The sequence below is a fragment of the Pectinophora gossypiella genome, chromosome 29, assembly GCF_024362695.1.
Source record: "Pectinophora gossypiella chromosome 29, ilPecGoss1.1, whole genome shotgun sequence".
NCBI classification, from domain to species: Eukaryota; Metazoa; Arthropoda; class Insecta; order Lepidoptera; family Gelechiidae; genus Pectinophora; species Pectinophora gossypiella.
Window position 1 is genome coordinate 4,996,335 of NC_065432.1, and position 23,142 is coordinate 5,019,476.

At 38.8% G+C, this 23,142-nt stretch overlaps 2 protein-coding genes across 2 annotated transcripts; both read left to right on the top strand.

The window, feature by feature from the left end:
• Positions 1-439: 439 nt before the first annotated feature.
• LOC126379545 (uncharacterized) lies at positions 440-11,907 on the top strand. Its single transcript, XM_050028341.1, has 2 exons — positions 440-1,294; positions 10,026-11,907. Exons 1-2 carry the CDS (start codon positions 446-448, stop codon positions 10,215-10,217), a joined length of 1,041 nt encoding a protein of 346 aa, XP_049884298.1. The 5' UTR covers positions 440-445; the 3' UTR covers positions 10,218-11,907.
• Positions 11,908-13,962: 2,055 nt separating this feature from the next.
• Positions 13,963-22,241, top strand: LOC126379616 (RNA exonuclease 4-like). The gene is made up of 4 exons (XM_050028445.1): positions 13,963-14,282; positions 17,365-17,497; positions 18,153-18,221; positions 21,114-22,241. The coding sequence occupies exons 1-4, from the start codon at positions 14,062-14,064 to the stop codon at positions 21,222-21,224; spliced, it is 534 nt and encodes a 177-aa protein (XP_049884402.1). The 5' UTR covers positions 13,963-14,061; the 3' UTR covers positions 21,225-22,241.
• Positions 22,242-23,142: the final 901 nt, after the last annotated feature.

Consider the following 23,142-nt stretch of genomic DNA (forward strand, 5'->3'; position numbering starts at 1 on the left):
TTAGATAGATAGATAAATCATTTATTTGGTCTACAGTTACACATGCATACAATACAAATCAACAACAATACACACCACATACAAAATGTTTAACATGCCAGGTATGTATGTGTGGGTATGTAAGTTCTTGAACATAATAACATAAGTTCACGACAATATCGCAATTGTGGTAGTCAGAGGTACATCCATCATAAGATGAACTGGTACAAAAAAATTGACAACGGGACTTATTAAGAACTGAAATAAAATTATTACAGAAATAAACTGAACAGCCAGAATTACAGCAAAAATTGTTTGATTTCATTTACAAATAATAATTTTCAGTGAAGTTCTATTTATTTCAATTAGTCGATCGATTTAGCATCGTAGCACAATTCCGAAGTCCTGAACACCACTATTAAGAAAAAAAAATTGTCCATGCTTTCCATGCGCATTTTGTCAAAAAATGACAAGAGGTCTCTTCGGAGACGCGTGTTATTTTTTGCTAATTATCGTCGAATTTTTACTTAAAATTATATTTGGCATAACTCAAAGTGTAGTTCGTGTGTCCAGTTTCCTGCTGCAACAAATTTTTCATGTCACCATGACTGAATCATCGAAAAAACGGAAGAGGAGCAACAACGAGAAACCTAACCAAACTGTTGTGAATCGAGGCATAATAGACGCGAACTGGCAAAAATTTCTATCAAACAACCTCATAATGGACACGAAAACGGAAAAACCCGTCGAGAAAACCAATACCGAGCACTTCACTGGCACTTTCAGACGCGCGAGAAAGAAAAAACATAGTTTAAAAGAAGTTTCTAATTCTGTCCAAAATGACTTGAAAACGCTTAATATTAGCACGGAAACAACGAATTTAGTGTCTAACAACACATCTTTACCTACAAAAGACTCAAAGACAGTGACTAATGACGTGAAAAACAACCAGAATCCACAAAATAAGTTAACAAAGTTTATAGCGATGGATTGTGAGATGGTGGGCATAGGATATGATGGTAACGACCACATGTTAGCTAGAGTGTCCCTCGTTAACAAATTCGGCGACTGTATTTATGACAAATTCGTGAAACCGAGAGAGGAAGTGATAGACTATAGAACTAATATAAGCGGTGTCCGGAAGGAAGACATGTTGAACGGAGAAGACTTTACGAAGGTGCAGAAAGAAGTGTCAGATATCCTTAGAGGGAGAATTCTGGTTGGACATTCGTTAAAGAATGATCTGAGCGTCCTTTTCCTATCGCATCCGAAGAGGAATATTAGAGATACATCAAGATATAAACCATTTAGAAAGGTAAGCTTTACTACGTAAATTTCTTAATGTACTTTGAAGCTACCAAGGAGGCTCATTAACATATGGATCCAGGCATAATATGTATAAACCTATAAATACATCTATAGGAGGAACATATTTAACTTATGCATTGTATTGTATAATAAACTTCCTGATAATTTTAAGTTAATGACAAGCGCTTCTTTAAAAATACACTTGACAAAATGGTTACTGCAACATCGCTTCTATAGTGTAAATGAATTTTTAAATTTCAAATTCGGACTTTAACATTTTAAATTTTATTTAATTTTAATTGTATTATCATTGTTATTAAAATTTTGTTTTTTTTTTTTATATATATTGGCGACGATGTGATTTTTGCATGCTTACGTGTAAGCTGAAAACACTGGACATAAAATTGTAACAACATCTTATTGTACTGTTTTCTGGCAAATAAACTATTCTATTCTATTCTATTCTAAACTTGTTACGTTCTGTATATTTTTGTCTGTGTTTATTTTTATTTTTAACGAGGCTTTGAGCACCCTGAGTGATCATGCCAGCTTCATACCAGCAATTGACTTCTCTGTTGCCAAGGTAAATCACACCCTGAGAGCGAAAAACTTGTGTTTGTTTTATAAAAAAGAAAAAAGGGGTGATTGTCGGTTGTTATATTTTTCCTGGCAACAATTGGATAGTTTCCTAGGTCAAAGATAAATTATGAAATTCTGATTACTAAAAAAAACCGGTCTAAAGGTGACAAAAAATGTTTTCTTTTTTCTATTTAACTTATTTCTGGATTTTAATGAAGAAAAACGTAAAGTCTGATATTACGTTTTTCTATGATGTCACGGTTGCCTTTTAATACAAACTCCATAATTGACATTTAGTAAAAAGTAACTGATTTGACTAGTTGGTAACTAGCCTATTAAATTTTTTATTCTTTATTTTTTTCTTTTATGTATCCTGCTATTCCTGCTCAATACAGCAATCTGTCATCATGGACATTTAGCTGCTTCTTTGTTTGTTTTTTTTTTTTTTATTTCTTCTGTATTTGGTCCTTGTAGCGGTGAGAAATGATCCACTGTCTCACTTTCCAGCAGGAAGTCTGTCTATTAAAGATGGAACACTGTTCCTCTTAAGTCTTGTGTAAACAATACTTCCAGACTCCGATAAGTCAGCAGCCGGAGAGTTGACATGACAAGATAGATACAAAAAAAACAAACTAGTTAGTTTTTACCGACTTCAAAAAAGGAGGAGGTACTCAATTCAACCGCATTTTTTGTTAAAAAAAAATCTGGTAGTTTACTAAACCTCTTGTAGAACTTTTTAAACTATTTTGTCTTTAATTCAGCAATCCTGTTACACTCAGAAGACACACAGATCTCTGGATTTTGTGAAAACTCAATATTTGTCTTCTTTCCTTAACTCTTTGTAGAGTAACACTTCACTTCACCTTATAATGTTTATTCTGAATCATCCTCATCCTTAGTGAATATTAAAAGTGGACTGTATTGGGAAAATTGCGATATACTAAATTTGGGTAAAAAATTGATACGAAAGTGCAACTTATAAAAATACGACAATAGACGAGAAAATGCCTTTAAAAGAGAAAGACTCACCTAGATGACCTGCTGTGACATACGCAGGCTCGAGAACCAACAGCCAGGGAGGCTCCTGCAGTACCTTCAGCTCGCCGACTTACCTCAGATTACCGAGTTACCTATAACTGTGGCAAAACACTCGAGCGATGGATTGTCTTCCCAATCTAAAGGCACTGTTGCACTAGGAATATTTTCGGCAATTACGACAATGGTTCGAAAGATTCGAAATTATTCGAGGGTCACACGTCTGACCTCTATAACGACACGAAAGCAAGAGAGTGAGGGAGACGTTCCAAAACTAAATTTTCAAAAAGTTATTTTTTTTTTTAAAGTTATGTTTGTGATGTTGCCAGGCGAAATATAGTACAATTCTGAACATTCCGCCCACCAAAATACATTGTATTTTAACCGAAATTAAATTATAACACGATATATAAGCAAAAATTAAAACTATAAAACGACACGAACGAAAAAATATTTGTTTACGACATTACAAGTTAACAAAGAGTACTGTTTTATTTCAAATCCTCCATTGGCAGAGGGCAAAGTTTAACGATAGGTCGTTTGAATTCGCCAACTTCTGTACGCACCGTGACAACTCTACAGACACCATCAGTCCCGGGATGAAGTTTCGAGACGCGACCGATTTTCCATTTCATTGGACTGCATTGCTCGTTAACAATGAGTACAAGAGTACCGATCGAAATTTCCCTTCGACTATTATACCACTTGTGACGCTGTTGCAAAGTGTGTAAATATTCAAGGTGCCATTTGCGCCAAAAATCTTGATGGATTTGTTGCAACAATTTCCATCTCTGCAATGAACCTAACTTTACATCAAGGAAGTTGTTTTCGGGTAAAATAGTAAGGGGTTCCATAGTTAGAAAATGACCAGGGGTCAATACCGAGAAGTCGTTAGGGTCTGAGCTAACGGGCGAAAGAGGACGAGAGTTTAACATGGATTCAATCTGCGTGAGGACTGTGTAAAATTCCTCGTAAGTTAGGCGTTGCGAGCCAACGACACGCGACAAATGCGTTTTTACAGACTTGACCCCAGCTTCGGCCAAGCCTGAAAAGTGTGGACTACCAGGGGGGTTGAACACGAACTCGATTCGTTCGGCTCCGGAAGCCCCTTTCATAAGGTCACTAAGTATATTGTAGGCTCCGATGAAATTTCTACCTTGGTCGGAAATGAGTTTCGAGCAGCGACCACGCCGTGCGATGAAACGCCTCAAGGCGGCTAGATAGGCCTCGGAGGTCAACTCCGACACGAGCTCAAAATGAAGAGCCTTGGTGGCTGTACATACGAAGACACAAATATATGCCTTAAACGTGCGCACACCTCGACCCCGACCCAAACACACATCAAAAGGCCCCGCATAATCTACAGCAGCAGACGAGAATGGTTTTATCTGGTTGATACGAAAGGCTGGCAAATTACCCATAAGAGGAGGTGGTGCCACTTTCGGATGGGCGCGAAAACATTTTATACAACGCGACACAACAGAGTGTATTGCTCTTTTCGAAGACAAGATCCAAAATTCTTGGGCCAACAAGTTTTGGAGAGTTTGCAGTCCAGGGTGCATAAAGCGCTGATGATAATCATCAACTATTAATTTCGTGAGCCTATGATCACGAGGCAATAATAGCTGATGTCTAACGTCATAAGTCAGCCTTCCTTTAGATAGGCGACCGCCCACCCTCAAAAGCCCATGTTCATCCAAAAACGGAGATAACTTTCTCATGGGTTTAGGTAAGGGACGAGAAGAACTATCTTTCGACAACAGACGAATTTCTGTAGCAAAGGCACACTCTTGGACATGCTTCACGAGGAAGCGAAATGAATTATTTATTTCCTCAGGCGACAATTGTGATTTTAAATCCTTCGAAGAAGAGTTTTTCAAATTATTTTTGAACCGAAAACAATAAGCTAGGATGTTTAAAATCCGCTTAAAAGATGAATATCGATTGAGAATTTCATCTACGAACGATATGTTAGATGCTGTAAAGAGGCTATAAATCTTCTGTTCATCAGATGCAAGGTGGTCAAACTGTATCTCAGACTGTGGCCAAAACTCTTGAGGTTGAGAAAGCCAATTAGGCCCCGCCCACCATGTTACGTTCTGGATGAGGTCAGCAGGATGTAAACCGCGAGAACCGCAATCCGCTGGATTTTCAGAACCAGCCACGTGGTACCAGTTTTGAGGGGACACTTTCTCCTGAATATCCGAGACTCTATTGGCCACGAAGGTTTTCCACTTCGATGGACAAGAGCGGATCCATGTCAGAGCGACACTTGAATCTGACCAACAGTAGATGTCGTCAAAATTATAAAAACCATCTAAAGCCTTTTTGAACGAAGCGATTAAGTTCGATAATAAAACAGCAGCTAGCAGCTCCAAACGAGGAACGGAACACCTACGAAGGGGGGCCACTTTCGACTTCGCACAGCAAAGTCGCACAACGATAGTGCTGTCATTTTTAACGACACGACAATAAATGACCGCACAATAACCCTTTTCTGAGGCGTCACAGAAACCGTGAAGCTGCAACGACGTAAAAGATTCGACCATTCGACGAGGAATGGAAAGCGAGCTCAAGGATGATAGCTGCGACTTAAATCTACGCCACTCCTGCGCGATAGTAACAGGAACTTCGCTATCCCAATCGGTTCCAGACAACCACAACAGTTGTATTAGATATTTCGCAAAAAATACGACCGGCGATAATAAACCCAAAGGGTCGAAAATCTTTGCGATATCCGAGAGGATAGATCGCTTAGTACAGCGTGAATCATCCATTGAAGTACGAAAAGTAAATTTGTCCTCTTGTGGGAGCCAAGAGAGACCCAGAATTTTAAGCGATAAATCACTTATATCTTCGAAACTCCGGAGGCGGTCGGAATATAAGTCAGAGTCCGGACAAGAGTTCAAAAATTCAGGGCTATTGGAGGCCCATTTCCGCAAATGGAGACAAGACGACGACAAGATGTCCAGCAACTCCTTGCGCATTAGTAGAGCACTCTCAATAGAGTCTGCGCCTGACACAATGTCATCTACGTAAGTATCTCTCGCCAAGACAGCAGCACCTTGAGGAGCACGAGATGAGAATTCCTCAGCTACCTTAGCGATGCACCAAAGCGCCTGGTACGGAGCGCAGGATACCCCATAAGTTACGGTAAGGAGGCGAAAATCCTTCACAGGATCCTCTGGAGACGCTCGCCAAAGAATGCGCTGATAGTCGCAGTCTCGCAACTCGACCAAGAATTGGCGATACATCTGCTTGATGTCCCCGGTGAAGACTACAGCATGCCAACGAAACCTAACCAGAAGATCGAAAATGTTCTTCTGTAACTTAGGGCCAGGGAGCAACGAATCGTTCAAGGACACGCCAGCGGCATCCTTAGCACTTGCGTCAAAGACCGTACGCAAGGGTGTGGTAACCGAGTCAGGGCGTAGAACTCCGTGATGAGGGATATAATAGAAGTGGCCTTCAGACGACAGAGGCGGCTCAACTTCTTCCATATGACCACATTTGAGGTAATCGTCCATGAAGTTAATATAAGCAGTACGAAAGAGAGGGTTTATTTTAAACTTCCTCTCTAAATTCAGAAGTCGCTTAAGTGCGACCTCACGAGAATTTAAAAACCTTGGCTTCTCCTGAGGGTCGACAAAGGTCAACGGGACAATCATCCTACCTTCAGGGTTACGACAATAAGAAGCCTCCATATAGGTTTCACACGACAATTCAGCTTTCGAAAAAACGACAGGCTTAGGAGGATCTAAATTCTCCAACTCCCAGAACTTCTTTAAACTGTTGTCCAAAGACAAACTCGACACTAAAAGACAGTCCTTAGTCACAACACAGGAACCTTTACGAAAACGAGAACGACAAGTGTCAACATCAATTGCACATTCACCCATTACTATCCAGCCGAAAACAGTGCGGATAGCAATAGGCTGACCTGACTCGCCCTTGACAAGACCAGGTTGAAGTGCCGAAGCGAGAATATTGGCGTTGACCAACATGTCAATAGGCCCAGGCTGGTGGAAGAATGGATCAGCAAGATCTAATCCCCTAATATGTTTCCAAGAGGAAATATCAATTTGTCCCGACGGCATGTCAGTACAAATTTGCGACAAAACGAGAGCATTAAACGAAAAGTTACATGAGGAGCCACCATTAGATGGTACTATCTCACATTCGACAGTGCCAAGAGTATCGGCCGATACCGTACCAATACCATTCACAGGATGGGCGTTGTCCTTTATGTCAAGTCCAAGCTTCCGAGCACAAGTCAAAGTAATAAAATTGCAGGCACTAGCACTGTCCAAAAGTATGCGAATAGGAGTCAATTTATTAAATTTATTTTTAATTAAGACCATAGCAGTCGAAAATAAAATTTGGGAATGACCTCCAGGAACAGTCAACGCTGTGGGAATATTCGACGAAGTCCCTTCGATACATTGTTGAGAAATGTCATCATCAGCAGACGTGTGGAAATGAAGTAGCGCGTGATGCCTATACTTACATTTGTCACAGTGAACTGATGACTTACAATGTTTGACTGTATGAGAGGGATGAAGACATACAATACAAAGTCGTTTATCCTTCACACAAGCAAACCTCTCACGAGGTGTCAATTTTAAAAATTTGGGACATTTGTCTATATTATGGCCAACCGTTAAACACAACGTACAGCTGATCACAGGTGGTACAATAAGCGATGACTTTGTTTTAGACACTGGCTTTGTAGTAACAATGTTCAATTTACCAGAATTTTCCAAAGCTTGACTTCGCTTTTCTATAAATTTACACAAGTCAGCATATTCCGGAATATCAACATCAGACTCTAATTGTAACTCGAAAGCCTCTCTAGTAGCTACATCAAGCTTGGACCATAACAAATGGAACAGCATAAAATTCCTATCTGGTAACTGGTATTTATCTAAAATTTCAATATTTTCTTTAAAGGTACGAAAAACTCTATTTAATTCTGTACTACTTTTAGACTTCACAGATTCACAGTGTAATAATTTTTCATAGAATATTGACGCTAACACTCTTTTACGTTCATAATGATTTTTCAAAACATTGTATGCATTTAAATAATTCTCATCTGAAATTGGATAATTCTTTATTAAATCCAATGCACATCCTCGAACATAGGTCAATAAATAATGTAGCTTTTCCACTGCTGGAATTTCCCTATTATGAATAAGTGAGTCATAAAGCTGTTTAAAAGAAATCCAATTTTCAATCCTTCCATCAAAAGGCGTTATGTTTATTTTAGGCAGCTTTACACTTAAGCACTGATTATCCGAAACTGAAACTGAAGGTTTTATATCAGCTTGCGACTTTTTCAACATACGATACTTTATTGACCTCACTTTTGTTTCAAACTGAGCCGAAAAATTTAACTCGCCTGGTCTATGTTCTTTCGAAACTGACGCCAATACTTCTATCTGCGCTCTGTGAAACTCATCCGTAATTTCTTTCACGTCCTGTAAAGTATATCCTACCAAGTCCGTGTTTTCCATACTCTCGATACGGGCAAATGCATAATCCCGAGCAATGCGGTTCCTGTCTCCAGTAACCGACATACTATCATCGTTACTCATTGTTAATTTAAGTTATTTTAACAAAAACAACACGAAAAACAATCGAAACCAACAAAAACAATGAATAACAATGTGATATGTATGAGGTTATTTTTAGACTCGATTGACAAGTAGTCAACTTGACGTACGGATGACAGTGACAGCAGACTGACAAGGTGCGTTCAGAAGCAAGTTCAAAAATTAAAAATAATATTTGAAACAAAACGGTCTTCAATCTTTTGAAGGTTAACACAAAATAAAATATATTGTGTCGTTTTAAAGTTACCTTCAAGTTTTTTATAATTAATTTTCAACTTCAAAAATTTGATTATGGAATCCTTAGATCGCCTTACAAATGAAATATCGTGCTCAAAGGACCAAAAAATGAATATTAAAAGTGGACTGTATTGGGAAAATTGCGATATACTAAATTTGGGTAAAAAATTGATACGAAAGTGCAACTTATAAAAATACGACAATAGACGAGAAAATGCCTTTAAAAGAGAAAGACTCACCTAGATGACCTGCTGTGACATACGCAGGCTCGAGAACCAACAGCCAGGGAGGCTCCTGCAGTACCTTCAGCTCGCCGACTTACCTCAGATTACCGAGTTACCTATAACTGTGGCAAAACACTCGAGCGATGGATTGTCTTCCCAATCTAAAGGCACTGTTGCACTAGGAATATTTTCGGCAATTACGACAATGGTTCGAAAGATTCGAAATTATTCGAGGGTCACACGTCTGACCTCTATAACGACACGAAAGCAAGAGAGTGAGGGAGACGTTCCAAAACTAAATTTTCAAAAAGTTATTTTTTTTTTTAAAGTTATGTTTGTGATGTTGCCAGGCGAAATATAGTACAATTCTGAACACTTAGTATTTGTTACAATGTCACAAACACCCTGTATAGTAAAGGTCATCGGTCTTCTGACAGACATTGCAGAGAAGTGACGGTATAATACCCACCATCATCACCCTAGCATTATCCTGTTTTAAACAGGGTCTTACCTAACCTGAAGATGTGACAGGTCCAGTTTTTTACCAGAAACAACTGCCTGTCTGACCTTTCAACCCGCGAAGGGAAAACCAGCCCAATACAGGTTAGGTCAAATAATTCCGAAAATGCATTTATTAAATGTGGGTTTCCTCACGATGTTTTCCTTCACCGCTGAGCATCATTTATGATCCAAACATGAATTCGAAAATAAATTCGACAATCATTGGTTTAGGCCTGTGCTGGATTCGAACTTGTGAGCTCAAAGTGAGAGGCAAGCGTTTAATACCCATCATTTTTTTTTTCAAATCTTTTTCGAAGCATTAGCCATTCTTGGTGGTTATGCCAGCTTCATAGTTTAGAGTGTTTAAATATACCCGTACGACGCCCACTGCTGGGCATAGGCCTCCCTCAAGTATCTCCACGACGATTGGTCCTGCGCTGCCTGCATCCTTCGACCTTCACCATGTGATAAAACTTATTTGTTTAAATGTGCATCCTCTTTTTATAAGATACTTAAATATTAAACATTATTAACCTCTCCATTCCAGATAACAAAAGGCAGTACACCGTCTCTGAAGCGTCTTGCGAAGGAAATCCTTGGCATTGACATCCAGAGCGCGGAACACAGCTCGGTAGAAGATGCCAGAGCAGCGATGCAGCTGTATTGCACCGTAGCAAAGAAATGGGAAGCAATGATGAGTGAGAAACGTGGGGGACGGAGAATTGATGACTCCAGTTGAAAGATATTCAGGGTTGCCAACTTTTTTTAAAAAGAAACATGTAATATAGGGAGTATTTTTATGACAAACGGTCTAAATATAAAAAAAAAAAATACGAAAATCCAGGAAAATAAATTACATACATTTTAGGACTGTCAATCATCCGTCCCTTTCCTTATCGGCGGATAAGAAAATGTCAGGTATAATTTCAAATGAAATTAAAAGATGTATGCAGGAATCAGTGCTAATGTTGACACTGAAACACATTATATCGAAAACCACCGACCCGCTAGGATCGAATAATTCTTTGAAATGTAATCCCTCAGCCAACGCCCTGAGCCGCGGTTCGCGCCCTAAATTTTGTACCGCCCTCAGCGCTCCCCATTTGTCCGGCCAAGTAGTTAATGCCATCTGCGGCAAATCTACAATAAGTAACTTAAAAAAAAGCACAAATAACAAAACACGAGGCAGAGGAGAACGCATGCGCTAATGCAAAAATTCTTCATGAAAAGAATTGACTCCTGGTTGTGACTCTGTCCACCCCCTTTGGGTTTACGAGCGTGACTTTATGTGTAACGAATAAAATGACTTTCCAGGCTATAAGTGAGATTCCGTAATAAAAATATAGATTGCGCTGTATAATGTTGGCTTAACCTCCTAATTTCATGGATTTTAGCCAAATAAGATGCATTTGGACATAACTCATTTCCAATACAATGTAGAACTGCACTTCTAACAATTCATAATTGTCTTAACCATGATATAAGAAACCCTGGGGGGTTAAAATGGCCACATCGAAGCAATTCATCTAAGAAAGCAATATTGCTATTAAATTTTGACATTTGTTTGCATTGCGCACTTACTTTTATATGCGCAATGTGGCTCCGATGTGGCCATTTTAACCCCCCGGTATTCTCAAAAGTGACAGCTAACATTTCAAGGTTAACCCAGCTGACGTCACACGCCATACGCCGCCATACAAGTACATACAAGTAGTCATACAAATACATATAAAACTAAAAAAATCAAAAATTTTGCGATGGAAAATTCCACTTCATATCAACTCAGAATCATGGCCTGAATCATCCCTCAAAGTTTTCGTTACGATGTCACTAACACTTTTAATAACTTGTCACATTGTTTATTGACACAAGAAATTAACTTACTTTTCAATAATAAAATTTACTTTCTTGGAATGTTGGAGATACCAATTTAATGGTAACACTTACGTCATCAATGGGCTAGCAATGGCGGCTTGTTATAGGATTGAGCATACCTACCTGGTTTTCTTATACACTTCTCATCAAAAAAATCGAAACACCTTGCAAGTTTACGTTTTGTCAGGATTATCAGAAAAATGTGTACATTTAGGAATAAATGTTAAATGTCGTTTAATAGTGAGTAATATGAGCTTATCAAATCTTAATGTTCTAAATTTAAATGAATTTTTCATAGGTTTCGTATTTTGTTAAATGAGTCATTTTTATTCCGTATGGAGTATAAATGAAATGGATAAAACAACAAACGTAAATGAAAAAAAAAAGCTAAAAAACGTTTATTTAATAACTTGTATTCCCTCCCCGAGCTCTAATTACTGCTTCCATACGGTTCTTCATCGATCGGATGAGAGTCACGATCACATGCTGTGGTATATTGTCCCATTCCTCTTGGATTGCATCTTGCAGCTGGCTAAGTGTTTCTGGGGCAGGATCTCTTGCTCGAATTCGTCTGTTTAATTCATCCCACAGATGTTCAATGGGATTCATGTCCGGGCTTCTTGCTGGCCATTCCATAATAGAGATATCGACTTCGTTAAGATAATCTCGTACGACGCCCGCGGTGTGAGCCCTAGCATTGTCGTGCATGAATATGAAGCCGTTGCCAATAAAATGTGCATAGGGCATCACATGAGGCTCGAGACACTCTTCGACGTACCGATGACAGTTTAGTGCAGGCAGACGTGGCCCAGACACGAAAGCAAGCTCTGTCTTACCGTCGGCGCTGATTCCTCCCCAAACCGTCCACGAACCGCCACCATAGCTGACCTTTTCATTGTGCATAGCGTTCTCCGTCTCTTCTGTAGACCTTGTTCCTTCCGTCGTTACCATACAGCATAATTTTACACTCATCAGAAAAGAGAACTTTGCTCCACTGTAGGTATGACCAATTTAGGTGCTCACGTGCAAAGTTAAGGCGCGCTCTTCGATGGTCTGCAGTTAATTTCGGCCCATTTGCTGGCTTATGCGGTACCAGTCCACGATCCTTCAACCTTCTTCTAATTGTAGAGTCACTTACAGCCACCCTTCGTACAACACGAAGCCGCTGCTGCAGTTGAAAAGCGTTAAGGCGTCGATTTCTTAAAGAAGTTGTTACAATAAATCGATCATCTATCTCGCTCAGAAGTGACCCGATTCCTGCCAGATCCTGAACGGCGCGTGAACAAACCAGTCTCCCGATAACGTTTATAGACTCTATGAACAGATGACAGGCTTAGATGCAGTCTTGCAGCCACAACACGCTGACTAAGGCCAGAATCCAGCAATGCCACAACTTGGGCGGCTTCTGTGGGCGAAGTATCCATACGTTTTAGAAAAAAAACCTTTTTTCAGACGTCCCAAAGTCACAGTATTGAAATAAAAAACAAAAAGTTTAAGGATAGGCGCCAATTTTTAGTTTTTAAACGCTAAATGTACTCCAACCCTAAACACACATTTGTCTCAAAACAGTGATTCATTTCGTTTATAAGATAAACAAATGAAATTCTAATTTTGAATTTAGAATTTTCGCTTATTACTGTAATGGCCAAACTGCCAGCTATACATTTATGTATTTTTTTTCATCGTATGAATTCTTTTTTGTGTTAAATTCGGACAGAAACAATGAAAACGGAAGTGTTTCGATTTTTTTGATGAGAAGTGTATAATAGTCTTAACTAAAAATGTATGTTTTTTACTTAGTAATAATAAAGTTTGTGTGATACTGTTTAATTTTGTTTCATTTTATTTGATAATCCGCCTCCATGGTCCAGTGGTTGATCCGGAGGTCCCGGGTTCGAAGCCCGGTGGGGACATATCACAAAAATCACTTTGTGATCCCTAGTTTGGTTAGGATATTACAGGCTGATCACCTGTAAGAAAATCCGTGCTTCGGAAGGCACGTCAAGCCGTTGGTCCCGGTTAATACTTACTGATGTAAGTTAGTAGTCGTTACATGGGCCATGTTGGCGGTTCAATAACAATAACCACAACACCAGGGTTGATGAGGTTGGTAATTCGCCTCACAACCCACACGATAGAAGAATGTGGTATAATTTCTCCTCAGAGAGGACGTGCGTCGAATGGTCAAGGGACGGGTGTAATAAACACCGTAAAAGTACCTAAACTCTTAAAGTTAGATTTGTATTTCCCGCATTATTCATATTCCGTTTTTAAAAGTTAGACGGAACGTTCGTTTAAAGTGCGTGAATGTATTGAAATGTAGTTGTAACGTTGTAATCAGGATTTTAATGAAAATACTTTCTGTGTCAGCATATAATAATTATGAAATATATTTTACTAAATTCGTTATCTTTAAATATTAGCGAAAAACCGTTGATATTATATAGTATGTTTTGTCGTAATTTTAAACAAAACATTGTATCATACTATTTCTTCAAATGGGTTTCATGCTAGTTTCATGGCTTTCTCAAGAATTTTTCGTTATATTTCTCAGTGCAATTTCTTTTTATTTATACTGAATTATCAAAAACACTACGAAACGAACAGTCCGCTCGTTTCATTTCTTCTTCAAGCCGCCATTGGTAGTACTTTTGTGTTTGTTCTGTTTGACTTTTACTTTTTCTTGCTTTATTATTAAAAATATCACTATGTCTTTAACAAATTACATCGCGATTGATTGCGAAATGGTCGCCACGGGGGTTAGGCGAGAATACGATATGTTAGCAAGGGTGTCAATTGTGAATGAATATTGCCAAAAAGTTTATGATGAATATGTTTTCCCAACTGAACGAGTTACCGACTACCGGACGCCTATTAGCGGGATCCGAAGACAGGACTTGATGAATGGCGAAGACTTTGACGAAGTAAGGTAAGTACCTATGCAGAATTTATCGTCTATAAATAGATAAATCGGTAAGTAAGTAGTTACATCAATAGATAAAATCGTATAAGAAATAAAGTTTGTCCTTTGCACCTATTTTCACCTATGATCTAGAAAACCACTACGGATTTGCTTGTGATTTTTACTGTAACTATCTTCGTTTCTTCGAGACGACTAGTCTAGAATTTATATAGAATGGATCGAATCACTAATTAACATTTAAAAATGTATTTTTGCGACGCAGTAGACAACAAATACCTATTGTTAACATTGTTGCTAATGTCGTAGGATTCAAGTCCTATTAGTTAGTTTCTTATCAAGGGTTATAAACAGAGCAGGGACTTAAAATACTAAAGAAACAGACTAAAGCCTTGTGCAGTAAGTAGGTAGGTACCTACCTAAGTATCTAGAAATTAGTACCTATTTTATGTCAATAAAAAAAATTATGGGGATTCCCCTTTTTACAAGGTACATATTATTTATAGAAATAAGACAGAGGAATTTGTGTGTTATGATTTATGATGTTATGAGAGGTACCTATTACACCATCTATGCACCAATTTTTCGTCAATCTCGACATTTTATTCAAACAACAATCGACCTTATTATTACTATACTGCGACCGTTATTTATAGGGTCGTATGCCGATTGACGGGATACCAAAATTATTGCTAAGTTTAGAAAAATCGACCTTATTAATATTGTATTGTGATCGTTATTTGTAGAGTCGTATGCTGATTGTCTATGGGTGATTGTGGTTTTACCACGGCATTCCGTCAATCACCATACGACCCTACAAATAACGATCACAGTTAAGTAATAATAAGGTCGATTTTTGTTTGAATAAAAAGTCATGATTGACGAATGTTGGATAGATGTTATATCTCTCTAAGGGGATTCCCCTTTTTACCAGGTGCAAATTATTTATAGAAATAGGACAAAGGATTTTGTGTGTCGTGTGAAACCTGCCCATCATGCTATGCGTCAAGGTCGCGGGCTTGCCGATCAGGATCGTGTAGTCTGATAGCAAATTGGCGGGGCGTATCCATGGTATGGTTACCATGGTTACGCCCGAGTTGGTGTAGTGTAGAGTAACCATGGTAACCGCGATAAAGAGTAAATAAAAAAATAAAAATAAATAAAAACATTTATTTCTTCTTCTACAAACAATCTTATAAACTACCATACTAACAAAATAATATATATATATTTTTTTTATTTATTTAGTAATCATGTTAAAGCGTCAATTGTCCCGAACTCGATGCGCCAGCCCATGACCTTGACCTTGACCAGTGATGTCCCGTTTCTCGGAATGTTCCCACTTTGGGTTTCCAAAGCGGGAACATGCGGGAAATGACTGCGGGGACTGTTTATTCCCCGCAGTAAAAAGGCGCAATATTTATGTAAAAAGACCTTTTATTACGCAACCTTTAGGCGAATGAGACCAGAGTACAAGATAGAACAATTTGACTAAGAAAAGCAGCTAGGGTTTTTTTTTACCAACAAAACGGGGAAACATTTCAGAATAATAAAAGGGACCGTCCATTAATCATGTGACGTTTTTTTAGCATTTTTAACGGACGGCCCCAAAGGAATTTAGTGAAACAGGAATTTTACTATTAAAGAATTTTTACAACGGGAACATTCTTAGGAACGGCACACCACAGACCTTGATAGTATAATATAACTCCCGGAAAATGAGCAATAACAAAAAAAACTAACAAAAGAGCAATAACAAAAACGTGACAGTTTCACTGCACGCAAGTGTATTCGGGAGTCAAAGGGACGAAGACAGAGTGTGCGGGGGAAGTATCGACTGATCTACCAATAGCCGATCGATGCGGGACTCACCCGCCCCCGCGCCCCGTACCGCACCACCAATGAGATCTAAAATTCGGTTGTGCGCAGTCAAGGTCGATGCTCAAGAAGTTTACCGGGACCTATAACATAACCGCTTGTGACACTTCAAAATACTGGAAATATGATGCCTGGCCTTGAGTCATTCATAGTCACGAAGGACCGGTACACAGTAGGACCCCTTTCAAAAGACCTTGTTCTACCTGTCCGACAGGCCATGGTATAAGAAGACCAGAGATGTTAAAATGGCCACATCGAAGCAATTAATCTGAGAAAGCAATATTGTTATGACATTACCTTGTACCTAAGTGACAAGGTTTTTTCTTGCAGCTTCTTTTCCCCGGCTATACAGGTTGTGAGAAGCTGCGGTAGTTTTAGGCGGATTAGACGTTCGTTATGTAAACATTTATGATTCAAAGTGTAACTATGTTACCTAATGAATAAAGATATATTTGAATAAGAATAAAAATAATAACATATTTTGCAGTTGAATAAACTTTTTTGTTTATTTATTTTACTTACAGTGGGGTTAAAATGGCCACATCGAAGCAATTCACCTAAGAATGCCATATTGCAATTTGACATTTGCGCATATAAAAGTAAGTGCGCAATGCAAGCAATGTGGCCATTTTAACCCCCAGGTATGCTCAGTCCCATGACAAGCCGCCATTGCTAGCCCCTTGATGACGTAAGTGTTACCATTAAATTGGTATCTCCAACATTCCAAGGACGTAAATTTTATTATTGAAAGTTAAACAAATCACCGACTAATATTATTAATTACTATTATTTGTCACAAATATAAAAAAAACAGTAAATCTTTTACTGAAAGGTCAAAATTCCCTTGAAAAGTAAAAATATAAAATCGTTGGTCGTGGTTAATTTATTTTTTACGTAATGGCAACTCAGGGCGGGATGACGTCAGTTGGGCTAACCTTGAAATGTTAGCTGTCACTTTTGAGCATACCTGGTTTTATTATACCATTCGACAGGCAAGATGCGTTAAGGTCACGTCCGAAAGTAAGATCCGCGCCTCGGAAGGCACGTCAAGCTGATGGTCCCTGTTACTACTTAGTGATGCTGTAGTTACATGAGCCATGTCAGGGGCCTTTGGCGGCTGAATAGTAACCCTGACACCAGGGTTGATGAGGTTGGTAATTCACCTCACAACCACAGAAGAAGAATGTGGTTTAATGTCTCCTCTTGTCCTCAGAGAGGACGTGCGTCGAATGATCAAGCGCCGGGTGATTGTCGGCCATGGGTTGGAGCATGACTTGCGCGTACTTCACCTGTCTCACCCGGAATGGAACATACGCGATACTGCCAACTATCCGCCTTTTATCAGGGTATGTATACCATACTACCTGACAGAGGGCAGCAGTAACTGTCAGTACTATTCAGAGGCAGAGGACAGGAGTCTTAGTATGGCTTTGTAATAGACTACTCTGGGCGCCATCCCACTCGCGTCAGACAGAGTACTGCGGGGTGGAAGGCAAGAGGGAAACCACTGCCCTATTTTTCCCTAAAAAAGTAGCATGGAGAGTATGTTACAGAAATGCTGCACCGACAAGAGCGTGGCTCTTAAATTGATGATGATGATACCATACTATTCAGAGGCGGAGGATAGGAGTCCTAGTACAGCTTTGAAATAGAATATCGAAGTTTATACAGCAGACGCAATATATGTATATGTCGCAGTCGGATTTTACAATCCGCTGCATGACAATACGGCTAATCGTTGAACAGCTGCATTACAAAACGGCCCTGTTTTTGAAAACAGCTAGCCGTAATGTAATACAGCTGATTATACAATCCGACTGCGACATATACATATATTGCGTCTGCTGTATAAACTTCGATATCGCGTTTCAGGACTGCATTATTGAATGTGCCGCCATCTGTTGCATGTGCGCCGAACTAACTGGTCAACTAGTTGGGTCCTGCTCGCTACCTTACCTATCCTAATCACTGCTTATAATGCTGTCTTCCATTCCTTCACAGATGAATCGCAACCGAACTCCGTCCCTAAAGTGGCTGGCGCGAAGGATTCTCCGCGAGAATATACAACAGGTAATTGAATACATTGTTTTAAGTTTACGCCGTTAATGGTGCTAATTCCTGTAAATACCATCTAATTTTATTTTAATTTATATCTGTCATTTTCTTATCCGCCGAAAAGGAAAGGGACGGGTAATTGACAAGCATAAAATTTATGGAACACACGTCAATTTTAAGCACAAATCTAAACCAACCGTCTAAAAATTTTACATCAGTCAATAACCCGACACATTCATTTACTCATTCTTCCTAAAATTAAGAGCTGTGAATCATCCGTCCCTTTCCTTTTCGACGGATATGAAAATGACGGATATAACTTAAAATAAAATTAGGCGGTGTTTGCAGGAATCGGGGCCATTACCTTAATTAAAGCACATAATGCGGGTTCTTACCGCGTTTAAATGGGGATATGAGACTCCCGATATTTCGACACTGTTGCAAGTGCCATGATCACGGGACGACTGATGAGATTGGAGAGTTTAGTGCGAGTTCAGATGGTTCCGAACATTCCGATATCAAAAACATAAACAAGCGGCAAAGAAAGAGGGTAGACAGATATGTCTGCCCGTAGAAAATTATGGATCTACCTACTCCACTCCAATCTCATCAGTCATCCCGTGATCATGGCACTTGCAACAGTGTCGAAATATCGGGAGTCTCATATCCGCATTTAAACGCGGTAAGAACCCGTTATTATGTGCTTTAATTAAGGTAATTGAATGTTTAAACGGCTTATGAAAAATTTAAAGAACGTCTAGGGCCCTGTGCCCAGGTTTTTCTTGCAGCTTCTTTCCCCCGGCTATACAGGTTGTGAGAAGCTGCAGTAGTTTTAGGTGGACGGGACGTTCGTTATATAAAGAATGACGATTCAAAGTGTAACTACACTTCTCATCAAAAAAATCGAAACACTTCCGTTTTCATTGTTTCTGTCCGAATTTAACACAAAAAAGAATTCATACGATGAAAAAAAATACATAAATGTATAGCTGGCAGTTTGGCCATTACAGTAATAAGCGAAAATTCTAAATTCAAAATTAGAATTTCATTTGTTTATCTTATAAACGAAATGAATCACTGTTTTGAGACAAATGTGTGTTTAGGGTTGGAGTACATTTAGCGTTTAAAAACTAAAAATTGGCGCCTATCCTTAAACTTTTTGTTTTTTATTTCAATACTGTGACTTTGGGACGTCTGAAAAAAGGTTTTTTTTCTAAAACGTATGGATACTTCGCCCACAGAAGCCGCCCAAGTTGTGGCATTGCTGGATTCTGGCCTTAGTCAGCGTGTTGTGGCTGCAAGACTGCATCTAAGCCTGTCATCTGTTCATAGAGTCTATAAACGTTATCGGGAGACTGGTTTGTTCACGCGCCGTTCAGGATCTGGCAGGAATCGGGTCACTTCTGAGCGAGATGATCGATTTATTGTAACAACTTCTTTAAGAAATCGACGCCTTAACGCTTTTCAACTGCAGCAGCGGCTTCGTGTTGTACGAAGGGTGGCTGTAAGTGACTCTACAATTAGAAGAAGGTTGAAGGATCGTGGACTGGTACCGCATAAGCCAGCAAATGGGCCGAAATTAACTGCAGACCATCGAAGAGCGCGCCTTAACTTTGCACGTGAGCACCTAAATTGGTCATACCTACAGTGGAGCAAAGTTCTCTTTTCTGATGAGTGTAAAATTATGCTGTATGGTAACGACGGAAGGAACAAGGTCTACAGAAGAGACGGAGAACGCTATGCACAATGCTGCATTGAAGAAAAGGTCAGCTATGGTGGCGGTTCGTGGACGGTTTGGGGAGGAATCAGCGCCGACGGTAAGACAGAGCTTGCTTTCGTGTCTGGGCCACGTCTGCCTGCACTAAACTGTCATCGGTACGTCGAAGAGTGTCTCGAGCCTCATGTGATGCCCTATGCACATTTTATTGGCAACGGCTTCATATTCATGCACGACAATGCTAGGGCTCACACCGCGGGCGTCGTACGAGATTATCTTAACGAAGTCGATATCTCTATTATGGAATGGCCAGCAAGAAGCCCGGACATGAATCCCATTGAACATCTGTGGGATGAATTAAAGAGACGAATTCGAGCAAGAGATCCTGCCCCAGAAACACTTAGCCAGCTGCAAGATGCAATCCAAGAGGAATGGGACAATATACCACAGCATGTGATCGTGACTCTCATCCGATCGATGAAGAACCGTATGGAAGCAGTAATTAGAGCTCGGGGAGGGAATACAAGTTATTAAATAAACGTTTTTTTGCTTTTTTTTTCATTTACGTGTGTCGTTTTATCCATTTCCTTTATACTCCATACGGAATAAAAATGACTCATTTAACAAAATACGAAACCTATGAAAAATTCATTTAAATTTAGAACATTAACATTAAGATTTGATAAGCTCATATTACTCACTATTAAACGACATTTAACATTTATTCCTAAATGTACACATTTTTCTGATAATCCTGACAAAACGTAAACTTGCAAGGTGTTTCGATTTTTTTGATGAGAAGTGTATGTTACCTACTTATTACACTTGCCAATAACCCGACAGAATTAAGTTGATAGTTTGATAGCACGTGAAATGGGTTGCGCACTAGCGAGATGACTATCTGATTCGTCCAGATTATTCTTTTATTCCTTCATTTTAAAATTAACAGATATCTCAAATTGACACATAGGCGCACGAAGCGAAAATAGGTAGATGCACTTTGTCCACCGAATACTCCGATATAATAACACTGTCGCGAATGTCTTCCGACTAACTTAATGCGATCATTAACCACAAAGCACCACTTCGTATTAATTATTTAGATTATTCAATGAAGAAAGCAACTGGCCCGTTACCGTTTCCCGCCAAAAAGCCTTGCCCTCGTTGAATTGTTCTTTTCTTTTTTTTAGGGTGAGCACAGCTCGGTGGAGGATGCAGCCACTGCCATGAGGTTGTACTTGCACGTTGCGCAAGAGTGGGAAGACTGGCTGGACAGCGACAGTGACAGTTCAAGTGACTGATTGATGAGTCACATATTATCAAAAACTTAAAAAAAAATTTCTGACTGCAAAATTATGTTTATCAAAAAGGTGATTCTTCTGAACAAGGAAAATTTTTAAAATACCAAGGCGATTATAAAGGCCACATTGAAGCGATTCATCTAAAAAAAACAATATTGCTGTTTTACATTTGTTTACATGCGCGAAAGTCAATTTGCAATATTGCTTTTTTAGATGAATTGCTTCGATGTGGCATTTTTAACTCGCCAGGTGAAAATCTGACACGGGGTTTCTTTTTTTTTTTTGTGAGTTTCATTTATGCAAGTACAGTGCTTGCTTCAAAATAAAATTAAAGCATGTTTTTTCGCATTGTTTGTGATTTATTTAGTCCGATTAACAAAGTTAACAATCTCGGAGAAAACAAAATAAAAAATGAAAAAACCGTCTTTGGGTGAATATCAAAATGTGTCAAGTTTGGTGGCGAACTGTCATATTATTTTTTCGTGAAAAATTGGGTTCCGACATGAAAAAGACCCAAAAGGATCCTCGGTTCCGACATGAAAAAGGAATTTTTCAATTCCCAATTTTCCCAATTTCCCCAATTTTTCACGAAAAAATTATATGACAGTTCGCCACCAAACTTGACACATTTTGATATTCACCCAAAGACGGCTTTTTCATTTTTTATTTTGTTTTCTCCGAGATTGTTAACTTTGTTAATCGGACTAAATAAATATAATACTACTGGGATAAGATTACATTTTTATTAAAGACTCGTAAAATCATAAAGGTTTCGAGCAGAAAGATTAAAAAAAAATGCCATTATGTTTTTATTCAATATATTCTATTCTTATTTTAAATAATAATTATGTCGATCAACAATTTTGAGGTTAGGATTTTGTTGTTTTTTATGTTATATAAATATAAGGTAAGGGAACTAGGTACCTACATACAATTACGAAGAGTAAATGATTAAGTTTAATGTAAAGTTACATTCGATATTTTTGTAATTTTCTATTAAAAGTGTAATAAAAAATATGTTTTATTGTTTAATTTTCAATGACGGCGTTCCCCAAACACACGATAGATGGCGTTGTTCACTTTTAACGTGATAATTACCTATTTTCTGATTGCTGGGGTACATAATGATTCAAAAATTTTACAATGGCCCCGATTCCTGCAGACACCGCCTAATTTTATTTTAAGTTATATCCGTCATTTTCATATCCGTCGAAAAGGAAAGGGACGGATGATTCACAGCTCTTAATTTTAGGAAGAATGAGTAAATGAATGAATAACCCGGGCGAATCAAAAGGTACGTCGCTGGTATGCAATCCGTTTGACGTGCTGTCTACTTAACTGTGTCGGGTTATTGACGGACGTAAAATTTTTAGACGGTTGGTTTAGATTTGTGCTTAAAATTGACGTGTGTTCCATAAATTTTATGCTTGTCGATTACCCGTCCCTTTCCTTTTCGGCGGATAAGAAAATGACAGATATAACTTAAAATAAAATTAAATGGTATTTACAGGAATTAGCACCAATTTCTATTCTAAAATGTAATGTAATGGCAGAAGCATAATATATAGGTATACCAGATAGGTACAGTCATGCATGAGCAATATAATGTACCCACTTTAGGACTCTGTCGCACTAACATATTTGACATTTAGCGAGACTTACAGTACAATTTGTCAAAAAAGTTAATGTGACAAGGTACCAAAGTGTATACATATCGTGCTCGTGCGTGTGCGTATAGAATTGTATTTAGCGTCACGGGTGGTTAACATGGTTACTCCCCGCCAACTCCCGTTTGCCGATCAGATCGTGTGTCATTTTCTTATCCGCCGAAAAGGAAAGGGACGGGTAATCGATAGGTATAAATATTATGGAACACACAATTTCAGGCAGGAATTTTAAAAACCCTGCCAAAATTTTA